Below are 13,058 nucleotides of genomic sequence, written 5' to 3'. Positions count from 1 at the left end.
CAGGAGCAAACCATCTTGGCAGATTTCAGGACGGCATTTTTGCTTTAAAGATGGGAGTCTCAAGGCACGTCACGATTGCATTCAGATTCAGGAGTGCTACGATGCGATTGTAAAACCGTTATCAAGGCATCTTGATGCATCAAAACTTTTGATTTCTATAAAGGTGATGAAAACTTGTTACATTTTGCGCATAAAAAAACAACTCTGCCTTTTGAATCACATAAATTTTAGATCAGTGGTTCCCAGCTGGTCCAGCCACAGGGTCCAGATTTCTCCTTAGTCATTGGTTCAAGGTCCACACAGTTTAATTTATTCAGCGTCATGTGTGTGTTTTGCCATGTTGTCTAGCTAGTTTCCTGTCTCTGTTAAGGAACAGTCCATTACTCACTCACTCTACAGCAGGAAACGGCACTTCAAAATAAAAACTTGGTAACACTTTACTTGAAGGTATCTACATAGAGTGACATGACACTGTCATAACTATGACATGACATGGTCATGAACCTGTCATGAACATTATGTACATGTCATAAACGTTTATGACTGCTGTCATTAAGTGTCATTCGGTTTTTGTAATGACAAGTTGACATTGTTTGGGTTGTCTTGATTATGACAACTTGACATTAACCAGGATGACATTACCAGAAGATGTCTTTGTCATGACAACTTTACATGAACCAGAAATACACCTCTTTTTGTGTTTATGACAAGTTGACATAATTATTGTCATGACAAAGACAACTTCTGGTAATGTCACTTTGATTAATGTCAAGTTGTCATAATCAAGACAACACAAACGATGTCAACTGGTCATTACAAAACCCAAATGACACTTAATGACAGCAGTCATAAATGTTTATGACATGTACATAATGTTCCTGACAGGTTCATGACGATGTCATGTCATAGTTATGACAGTGTCATGTCACTCTTATGTAGATACCTTCAAGTAAAGTGTTACAGAAAACTCTGTGCCAGAGATGTACTTTACTTCAAAAGAACTGTTTTTTACAAACTTGACACATTTACAAGTCACTTGTGGTCCATTCAGAGTGGACCTGTGACCCACTCTTCAACCATGACCCACCAGTTGGGAACCACTGATTTAGATCTACCCTTAGAGCTACCCTTACTGCGTACTGTTGCATGGAGTATACTTTGTCTTAACGGTGTGTCTTGAACTTTGACCCTCTTGCTCATATGTCTGTTGCAGTTAGTAGAGTAAAGTTTGTATGTGATTTGGAATACAGCAGATGTTAAACTTATCATTTAATGTTACCTTGGAGGTACAACAAAACGGCATTCGCCAAGCTCGCCAGAGACAGAGGTCAACCCACAGAACTCTACTGTTGTAACTTTGCAGTGTATGTGGTTCTAACTTTAAGTTATAACCGCATATGTTGTAGATTCCATCAAACTGTTATATTCATTACAGTAAATTTACAAATCCATTCCTTTTTTTCCAGTGTCCTTGTAACACAGAGTAACCCCCAGGACAGAAAGTCCTAATTCAATGGAAACAGCCTGACCAATAGTGGATTTTTACGGCCTATACGGATATCATACATTTACAAATTTTGATAACATATTGGCAAGTATTCGTGTTTTTAAAAAGCAAAAAGCGGATGTATTCAAGTGGTATAATTGTTGGTGCCTCTGTTGCAAGACTACTGGATCACTTTTGGTTTTTCTCCGAGCCTCAGAGCCTAGCAACTACCAAAGTTTACACTGTAGACCGGATGATCTACTGGGGATAGTAACTTACATTAATAGTCTTTGGTAAGTGGGGTTAGCTACCCATAGCTGCTGGGGAAACCACTGCAGGCAGCATGGTGGAGCAGTGGTTAGCATTGTCGTCTCACAGCAAGAGGGTTCCTGGTTCAAGCCCAGGGGTGGGGGAGCCCTTCTGTGTCAAGTCTGCATGTTCTCCCTGTGTCAGCGTGGGTTTTCTCTGGGTACTCCGGCTTCCTCCCACAGTCCAAAGACATGCAGGTGAGGTTAACTGGTGACTCTGAATTTGCTGTAGTTGTGAATTTGAGTGTTGTGAATGGTTGTCTGTCTCTGTGTGTCAGCCTTGTGATAGTCTGCTGACCTGTCCAGGATGTAGCCCACCTCTCGCCCAATGTCAGCTGGGATAGGCTTCATTCCCCGGGACCCCAAACAGGGTAAGTGGTTACGGAAAATGGATGAACCGCTTCCTGTTTTGGCTGCACACACTTTCTTTGTGCCGTATATGGAGCCCTCATTTTCGCGAGAGATCATACATGTTTATAGGAAACTAAACGGCGATGGTGAGTCCCACAAATTCAATCCAGTTCACCTTTTTTACAGTGACAATGGTTTAGGGCAATTTATTAGCGGGATTTATGTAATAATTATTTAAGAATGCCCAAAACATAATGTATACAGATCAAGAGAGAGGTGGGAATCTGACCTAGACATTACTTCAGATGAAGATTTATGCTCTGGCTTATGTCAGAACAGTTTGTTTGCCACTGTACCCAGATTTAGATTAGTCAACTACAATTTTCTCCATTGACTGGACCTAACCCCTCAAAAGTTACACTGGTATAATCCTACAGTTTCAAATATCTGTTTCAGGAAATGTATTGATATAGCTCTTGCTGTTTCCAGGAAGTGTATTGCATTAACCTGCATGTCAGATTCCCCCCTCTCTACATCAAAGTGGACATTAGAAATGATGATTTGTAAGCCTCTATAAAGATCACCTATGTCCTGAAAAACAGATATGATGCCTTTATAAAAAATTGTCAGCCTTTTATTGAGTATACAGAAACACAACCTTTATCAGCTGTGGACTCACTGTAATCTCTGACCTGGCTCCATTGTGAGCTAACAGTAACGTCCAGGTACAATGGTTGAGATATCTTGGGGTGTTCGCACATATAGTCCTGTTTGAACAAACTGAACTCAGTCCTCTTAGGGTGTTTTCACACTTGGTCCTTTTCGGCCTTGAAAGAGGACTCAGAGCGTTGACTCAGCATTTTTTGCCCAAATGTGAACACTCAAAGACAGCTCAGCCCCCTTTGAAGTGAACCAGTTCGCTTCAAGTCCGCGGTGCGGTTCACTTAACCTGTGCCTTGTGAACACAAAAAGCTCCGGGTCCGCTTTGCCTTTTGCTATTGCATTGTAGCCCTCCAGGCTTGCCATAGACAGATCACATGCTATTTGAGTGGGACGCATAATAAACACAATGGAATCATGGCCACAGGTAATGACCAGTGGACGAGGAGTACTTTGGTGTGATGATGAAACACCTGCACTTCTCTAGATACTGAACGAGGAAAACATTGACATATATCGTATATAGGTTATAGTACGAACAGAAAGAGGACTGAGGCCCCATCAGAGCTAAGGCGGACCAGAGAGAGAACCGAGTCCTCTTTCAAATGAACTGACAATGTGAATGCAAGAAGAACGAACAAGAGTCCCTTTCTGTTGGTCCACTTTTTAGTCCACTTCAAGAGGACTGAGATCAGTTAATTTAAAAAGGACCAAGTGTGAAAACACCCTTGAAGTGCACCAAAATGTGGATCAACAGAAAAAGGACTCAGTTCTTTTTGTGTTCACATTGTCAGTTCATTTGAAAGAGGACTCAGTTCTCTTTCTGGTCCACTTCAGCTCTGATGGGGCCTCAGTCCTCTTTCTTCACACTATAGCCTATACATAATATATATTGATATAGTTTTGTTTTTACTTTGACGTGAAACAGCAGTGCGGTTATGAACTTAGAATTGGAGGTTTCTGTGCGTTGTGGACAGTTGCTGTTTGATGTTTTCCTTGTTCCGTATCTGAAAGAGTGCAGTTGTTTCATCGCCAGACCAAAGTACTCCTCGTCTGCCGGTCGTGCTGTCGGTTCCGTTGTGTTTATTATGCGTCCCACTCAAATAGTGTGTGATCTGTCTATGGCAAGCCTGGAGGGCTACAATACAATAGCAAAAGACAAAGTGGACCCAGAGCGTTTTGGCTTCACAAATGAACCACACCATGGACTTGAGGCGAACCGAACTCAGACCACCTCCTGAGGTGACCTGAGTTCGGTTCGCTTCAGAAGGGTCTTTGTTCTCTTGGTGTTCACATATGTGCAAAAAATGCTGAGTCATCGCTCTGAGTCCACTTAGGGGGCTGAAAAGGACCAAGTGTGAAAACTCCCTTAGTGACAAGAGAGTCACAAAATAATTGGGGGTTTTTTTGCTCACTGTTTTTGTAAGATGTGGCTTCATATTGAGCTTTGTTGATCTTGTTGTTTTGGAGGGAATAGGTTGTGATATTCATGCTAAATTAAAAACTTAAAATACATTAAAAAAATAGGTCACCTCTGCTATTTTGAGGTGGAGGTGCATATTTCAAAACCTGACTGAATAAAACTGAAAGTATTTTTATAACTAGATAGTAGTAGGGGCATGTGGCAGAGTGATTTATATCAGTGAATCCCCCCATTGTGAAGCTCACACCTATGACAAGAAAGTAAAATATTCACAACACTCTGATCTAGCTAGTGTGATTACTTTGAACCAATTAAACTTTAAAAAAAAAAAACAACTGATGACATTAAAAAAACACCCATCTCTGACGTGGCTGCACAGCCCCATTCCTTTGGCACTGAGGAATCCCACAGCCGTCAGCAGCAGGTCCAGACATGAACCCTGCGTCAGTGTGTTTCAGCAAGAACACAGCAAAGAAAACCAAACAAAAAATAAAATTGAAAGTATTTCCTTGCTTTACCACAAATAGACTTCTTTGCATGTCTTTTTCTTGCTGTAAAAGTAAACACTCGTAGACGACATGCTGGCTAATATTTATAGAGAAAACTACACAGAACAACCGACAGGCTGAAGGAAAGAAATGATTACATTAGGTTACACATGTTATGAAGAGGAAAGTAAGATGTCCAGATTGTTCTTCTACCAACACTAAAGACTAAAAAAAAATGATGGTTTATGGGATAAAATTGCCTCAGCTTGTCTTTTCTCAGTCATTTAAGTGAAGTTCGTCTATAAAAAAAAAGAAGAAGAAGAAGAAACATTCAGAACGGTGTCGCCAGCTCAGAAAGTTGCACTGTAAAGTAGTGATAATGCATTCTTAAAAAGCTACACATTTATTAGATACAGTAGTAATAAACAAAATAAAAATGTTAGCACTATACAAAATCACGTATATAGTTGCGGCAGTCCATTACACATGCATATCTTAAAAACATAAAATACAGACGTCTGCAGATAAAAATGACAAGTGGCTGGAACAGGCAGATACAATCTAACTCCAGTGTAGGTAAAAATAGTCTTATCTGACTGCCACAAGGTGAAAAACATTCAGCCTCTGATGTTTTGTGACTGTACTCAAGGACAGACGGAAATCTTTGGCTGGTGTTTTTTAAATTTACATATCTCGATCAGTCTTTGCTCACTTTTCCATTAAACTCACAGCATCAGTTCTCCCCCACAAATCTGAAACGCTTCTCTCAAACGCAGCACAGAGTTAAGAAAAACAAAAACATCATAAAAATATACATCATTGCACACTTTCAAACACAACACGCTCCACATGAACACAAAATCACAATCAATCACACATATTTTCGCAGCACACACACCCTATCTTAAAGACACACAGACGGCGGAGCTTCTGTTCCAACAGGTTGAGGGAATCTCTGAGTTTTTATAGCTGTAAAAATGTTGGAAAGCCGTCTCAGAGTGAAGCAGGTCTGGTCTCGATTTTTTAGGTAGTGGTTACTGCGTTTTCCTGTACAGGTCACAGGTCCTTTGGTAACGGAGCTGCTGTTAGAGAGCATGTGGGCCCAGGTTAGTAAGAGTAGCTGCTGCTGCTGCTGCTGCTGTGAAGAGCTCATACAGGTCCGGAGTAGTTGTAGTGGTTTCCATGCTGCGAGTTGTGAGGCTGCGGGCTCGGTTTGCGTTCAAGGTTTTCAATCTCTGGTGGGTCTGCGTGTGTGCAGCGAGGGGGGCGCTGCTTGAAAAAGTCGGACACGTATCGGACCTGAAAGAACAGAAGAAGAGTCCATGAGTATTTTAACAATGTTTTAAAAAAATTAACTGCTTCAGAAGCCTTTTAACTATATTTAATCATCAGAATTGCCTCTCTAATATCTTTAACATTGCTTTGAAAACATATGCTAATTTTTCCTGGATTTATTCAAGTTTCTCGCCATAAACTACATTTTACAAGATTTCATTTGAACACAATAACCAGTTCCCCCAGGATCTCATTTTTATGTGATTTTTTTTTGCGGGAAATTTTGGCAAATGACAAAACTACTACCTCCAAAAAATAAGCCATGTAATCACTTGCTATAATAATCATACTGAATATCAGTCCCTCCAGGATCTTGCGACAAAAAAACCTTGAATTTGTGGCCAATTTTGTCAAAAATTGAAAACAAAAATTGTGGCTAGTGACAAAAGGAGGAAAAAAATTGAGACTTTTTTTAAACTACTACCTCCAAAAAAAATAAGTCATGTAATCACTTGCTTGTTTTTTACAGTTCTCTTCTTTAGCTTTATTTAATTAGTTTTAAAACATGGATTCCAATAATGCTACAAAAAATCCTGAGTGAATGTTGTAGCTCTCAAACCAGACAATGTGACTGTAAAACAACGTGTAAGCTACATCTTCTGTAAACATAACATTTTAATACATGCATTTAAACAGTGCAAATTCTTATGTCAATACAGAGCGTTTCTCCATACTGCAATGCCATTAGCATGATTTGATGACGTTTCAAATGACATCGCGTGCGCGACGACTTCCAGTCAGCCGGAAAATGCGGAAAAAACGCCGAAAAATCGTGGGACTTTTGAAAAACTGCAAGCCCCTGCAAATATTGCGGACTTTCGTTGAGTTTGCGTTAATTATTGTGATTGCAAGATTGCGATTATCTGGAGGGACTGGATGTTATAATTTAACATTCGACCAATATTCATTTTTACCCAATAGAGCTTGAACACATCATAACGTCACTCAATAAAACCTTCATTGTCAGCTCTGGCCACTGTCTGCTAACAGCTAAAGTGAACAAGCTCTCCTCCTGCCAATGTTACCCAGATATGACGCAATAGAAAACATCAGCCACTGCCATCGGCGAATGTCATCTTATTTGCTATTGGCAGTCAACGAGGTGAATATCAGTTAATACCGATGTCTGGCCGATAGATCTGTGCATCCATACTACTTTCATTGTTCAATAGTCATCTTTTATATAAAGATGCTAATCTGTTTTTCTGTCTGTTACAGGTTATAACACAGATTCAAAAGATAAAACATAAAGCTCATTAAAACTTTTTATAGTTGCAGCTCTCAAGTGTTAGGTTGATGTAAGAATTTTCAAATCGGTTTGATATTAAGCCAAACACTGGACCAGAGCAGTATACTGAGTTTTACCACTAGTACCTTTTCTTCCACATTAGTTTCGGTTCTTGAACTGGTTCCTTTTAGGACTCTTGGAACCTTGGTGCTATCTAGCAAATCAGCCCGCGTGTCCACCAGTTTCACCCACTGATTTTGTCACAGTTCGCTCTTTATGTCAAGAAAAACCTGCCTTTTTTTTTTTTTTTTGGTTTCAACTAGTAACCAGCATTCCAGGTTTCAAATCAGTTTCTCTTTGGTCAAAGTGCTCTGAATGGTTCAATATTAGGTGCGGGAAATGGAACAGAACCTGTCCCATGTTGGTGAAAAAGGGGAACAGGAGTCACATGACGAAGCTCTATTACTGCCTCCACTGCCAGCTTAGCGGTGAAACAAGGCTCCTCCATTCCATGTTTGTTCACTTTATACAGAATGGTGAGGCGGAATTACTGCACAACATTTAGAGCAGCCTCCTGCGAGTAAAGTAGGAAATTTTAGACTTATGGAGTTGACCAAAAAAAAGCCTTGAGATCCACAATTTGGAGTTTTCTGAGCATGCTGTGAAATCATAGAAACATCCTGCACTTGGGGGCTTTAAGCAGCTGCCACCTTTACCACTCTGAACATTTGAAATCAGTTTCCTTCTGTACAAATGACACAGAAACACATTGTTGTACTCACAGTGAGCACGGCGATGAGAGCTCCCTGCAGCAGCCCCACCAGCACGTCACTCCAGTGATGTTTGTAGTCAGACACACGTGTGTATGCTACATACACAGCAAATGCCACCAGGAAGAACTGGATAGTTGGTCGAACCAATCGCGTCCACTTCCCCTGCATTCGGGCCTGGATGTAGAGCTGCACACAGAAATACACATTGTTTTTGTTTTGTTTTTTAAATCAACTGATGTCAGAAATCTAACCTTTTTGTTTCTGAATTCTGGTGTTTATATGTATCAGCCATTTTTCTGAGGCAGGAGTCCCATGTAAAAACTTTTTCTGTCTATACCTAAAATGGACACTAGATAATGACATTTTTATTACATTCTGATGTCATACCATACTACGACTTTTTTGAGAATAGATTTTTATGCCATACTGTACTAAGACTTTTTTATGCTATGATATGCTATTTTGTCTTTTGTGCCAAACTGTACCATGACATTTTTATGCCGTAATATACAATGACATTTTTTGACATTTTTATACCATACTATACTATGACTTTAAAAAAAAAAAACTTTTTATGCCATACTATGACATTTCTATGCCATACTATACTATGACATTTCTATGCCATACTATACCATGACATTTCTATGCCATACTATACTATACTATACTATACTATACTATGACATTTCTATGCCATACTATACCATGACATTTCTATGCCATACTATACTATGACATTTCTATGCCATACTATACCATGACATTTCTATGCCATACTATACTATACTATGACATTTCTATGCCATACTATACCATGACATTTCTATGCCATACTATACTATGACATTTCTATGCCATACTATACCATGACATTTCTATGCCATACTATACCGTGACATTTCTATGCCATACTATACCATGACATTTCTATGCCATACTATACTATGACATTTCTATGCCATACTATACCATGACATTTCTATGCCATACTATACCGTGACATTTCTATGCCATACTATACCGTGACATTTCTATGCCATACTATACTATGACATTTCTATGCCATACTATACTATGACATTTCTATGCCATACTATACCATGACATTTCTATGCCATACTATACCGTGACATTTCTATGCCATACTATACTATGACATTTCTACGCCATACTATACCATGACATTTTTATGCCATACTATACTATGACATTTCATGCCATACTATACTATGACATTTCATGCCATACTATACCATGACATTTCATGCCATACTATACCCTGACATTTTTATGCCATACTATACTATGACATTTCATGCCATACTATACCATGACATTTTTATGCCATACTATACCGTGACATTTTTATGCCATACTATACCATGACATTTCATGCCATACTATACCATGACATTTCATGCCATACTATACCATGACATTTTTATGCCATACTATACTATGACATTTCATGCCATACTATACCATGACATTTCATGCCATACTATACCGTGACATTTTTATGCCATGCTATACTATGACATTTCATGCCATACTATACCGTGACATTTTTATGCCATACTATACTATGACATTTCATGCCATACTATACCATGACATTTCATGCCATACTATACCGTGACATTTTTATGCCATACTATACTATGACATTTCATGCCATACTATACCCTGACATTTTTATGCCATACTATACTATGACATTTCATGCCATACTATACCATGACATTTTTATGCCATACTATACCGTGACATTTTTATGCCATACTATACTATGACATTTCATGCCATACTATACCATGACATTTCATGCCATACTATACGTGACATTTTTATGCCATACTATACTATGACATTTCATGCCATACTATACCATGACATTTTTATGCCATACTATACTATGACATTTCATGCCATACTATACCATGACATTTTTATGCCATACTATACCGTGACATTTTTATGCCATACTATACTATGACATTTCTACACCATACTATACCATGACATTTTTATGCCATACTATACTATGACATTTCATGCCATACTATACTATGACATTTCATGCCATACTATACCATGACATTTTTATGCCATACTATACTATGACATTTCTATGCCATACTATACCATGACATTTTTATGCCATACTATACCATGACATTTTTATGCCATACTATACCGTGACATTTTTATGCCATACTATACTATGACATTTCTACGCCATACTATACTATGACATTTCTATGCCATACTATACAATGACATTTCTACGCCATACTATACCATGACATTTTTATGCCATACTATACTATGACATTTCTACGCCATACTATACCATGACATTTCTATGCCATACTATACCATGACATTTCTACACCATACTATACTATGACATTTTTATGCCATACTATACTATGACATTTCTATGCCATACTATACCATGACATTTCTACACCATACTATACTATGACATTTTTATGCCATACTATACTATGACATTTCTACGCCATACTATACCATGACATTTCTATGCCATACTATACCATGACATTTCTACACCATACTATACTATGACATTTTTATGCCATACTATACTATGACATTTCTATGCCATACTATACTATGACATTTCTACGCCATACTATACTATGACATTTCTACGCCATACTATACCCTGACATTTTTATGCCATACTATACTATGACATTTCTATGCTATACTATACTATGACATTTCATGCCATACTATACCGTGACATTTTTATGCCATACTATACTATGACATTTCATGCCATACTATACCATGACATTTTTATGCCATACTATACTATGACATTTCATGCCATACTATACTATGACATTTCTACGCCATACTATACCATGACATTTTTATGCCATACTATACTATGACATTTCTATGCCATACTATACCATGACATTTTTATGCCATACTATACCGTGACATTTTTATGCCATACTATACTATGACATTTCATGCCATACTATACCATGACATTTTTATGCCATACTATACCGTGACATTTTTATGCCATACTATACTATGACATTTCTACGCCATACTATACTATGACATTTCTATGCCATACTATACAATGACATTTCTACGCCATACTATACCATGACATTTTTATGCCATACTATACTATGACATTTCTACGCCATACTATACCATGACATTTCTATGCCATACTATACCATGACATTTCTACACCATACTATACTATGACATTTTTATGCCATACTATACTATGACATTTCTACGCCATACTATACTATGACATTTCTATGCCATACTATACCATGACATTTCTACACCATACTATACTATGACATTTCTACGCCATACTATACCATGACATTTTTATGCCATACTATACTATGACATTTCTATGCTATACTATACTATGACATTTCATGCCATACTATACCATGACATTTTTATGCCATACTATAGTATGGCTTTTTTTTTAATCACATTTTTTGGAACAAGATTGTGTTTCGAGCATTCTCTTGTGCCTTGTTCCCACCTTTTTTCATCTGAATGATATTGCATTATTACAATGGTCTTACAATTTAACCCAACACAAACCAAGACTATTAAGTGGTGAAAGTCAAAGAGTGTTGCTGGTGCAACATAACCACTGATGTTAGATCTTAAAGTGGCAGTAAGATCTTACAGTGTATGGAAAGGGTCTTATAAAGGTCTTAAAGGTATTAAATTTAACTTCAGGACCTCTAATTATTCCCTGACATTTGTGCTATTTGTGGCGAATAACAAATTATGAGGTATTCAAAATATTTTTTTAAAGTAGAGATTTTGTTTTGGCCCCCTCAGTGAACATGCCTCCAAAGAAAGGTCAGAGCTCAGCTATAGAGCAGCGCTATACTGTATTTAAAACTGTTAATGTAATGTCTTCGTAAAGTCTTTCAGTAACTCACTCCTGACAAGGATTAAACCGATAATTCTGTCAACTTCCGGCCATTGTGCAGTGTGTGGTCTTCAAACAATGATGTTTCCAAAGATCTGTCATGCATCTGAGTTGACCATTCTCTGCTGTTTTGAGTCACTTGTAGTTGTCTTTGGTAAGCAGACATTTCACAGCTACAGAAAGTCTTGTGAAAAACAAAACAAAAACGGTGACGACAAACTCACCGACAGAAAAAGCATGCAGTACATCCCAAAGGACGAGTGGCCGGAGTAGAATGACAACCTGAGGAGCAAAACAGCAACAAAGCTCAATTTATGTGCAAAATTCACTTTTCTTTTTTCCTTTTTTTTTGGATTTTCAATTAATATGATAATGGAGTGACAAAGAAATGAATTGCACGTTTATGATAGAGCCATACACTAGTTCTTAATGACAGTGTGAGAGGCAGTTTGTTTCACCTGGATTCAGTCACATTGCGATGGGAGCCAGTACAGTTGATCTGCAGAATGTACCCATTACAGGTGGCCGGGGCACACACGGCTAAGAAGTTTGGACGAGGACGACCTATAGTAAACTTGGCTATGTCGGTCAATGACTGGCTGACAGCTGCTCCAAACAGGAAGGTGCCCACCACCTTGTAGAGAGCTGACAGGTACTGGTTGAACTGGGAGTTGGAGTGCAGACGATTTGTGTGCACAAGGTACGCCTCTCCTGTGGTGATCTGTGGAGTGGGCAGAGGAGACATAATGAAGGGTTTTCTTGTAGTTTGGGAAAAAATATTTGGTAAATGTATCTTTTTTTATTGCTGTGTAACAACACTACTTAGATAAACAAAAACTAACAATGACGATGGAGCAGGTGATGGTGACTGCAGCCATGCCTCCATGGGAGATGGTGTCTTTCCTGTAGGGATAGCTGATACTCTTATCATCACAGTATATTCCTCTTTGGTACGGAGTGAACATCAGCGTCAGGATGGCTGAGGGCAAAGCCGCTGGAGGAAGAAAAGATGACTGTATTATAAAGACAAAATCCA

The 13,058-nt window shown here is 38.4% G+C and overlaps 1 protein-coding gene across 1 annotated transcript in view; it reads right to left on the bottom strand.

Moving 5' to 3' along the window:
* Positions 1-4,829: 4,829 nt before the first annotated feature.
* Positions 4,830-13,058, bottom strand: part of plpp2a (phospholipid phosphatase 2a) — a 32,189-nt gene continuing 23,960 nt past the window's right edge. Inside the window, exons 2-6 of the mRNA XM_049596572.1 lie at positions 12,865-13,016; positions 12,481-12,743; positions 12,247-12,304; positions 8,062-8,238; positions 4,830-6,015 (exon numbers count right to left, since the gene is read on the bottom strand). Of these exons, the coding sequence (XP_049452529.1) occupies positions 5,866-6,015; positions 8,062-8,238; positions 12,247-12,304; positions 12,481-12,743; positions 12,865-13,016 (800 nt within the window). The 3' untranslated portion in view covers positions 4,830-5,865. The remainder of the gene's footprint in view (positions 6,016-8,061; positions 8,239-12,246; positions 12,305-12,480; positions 12,744-12,864; positions 13,017-13,058) is intronic.

The sequence above is a fragment of the Epinephelus fuscoguttatus genome, linkage group LG14 (genome assembly GCF_011397635.1).
Source record: "Epinephelus fuscoguttatus linkage group LG14, E.fuscoguttatus.final_Chr_v1".
Lineage (NCBI taxonomy): Eukaryota > Metazoa > Chordata > Actinopteri > Perciformes > Serranidae > Epinephelus > Epinephelus fuscoguttatus.
The sequence above is the reverse complement of the archived record's forward strand: the minus strand, read 5'-3'. Positions and strand labels throughout refer to the sequence as shown.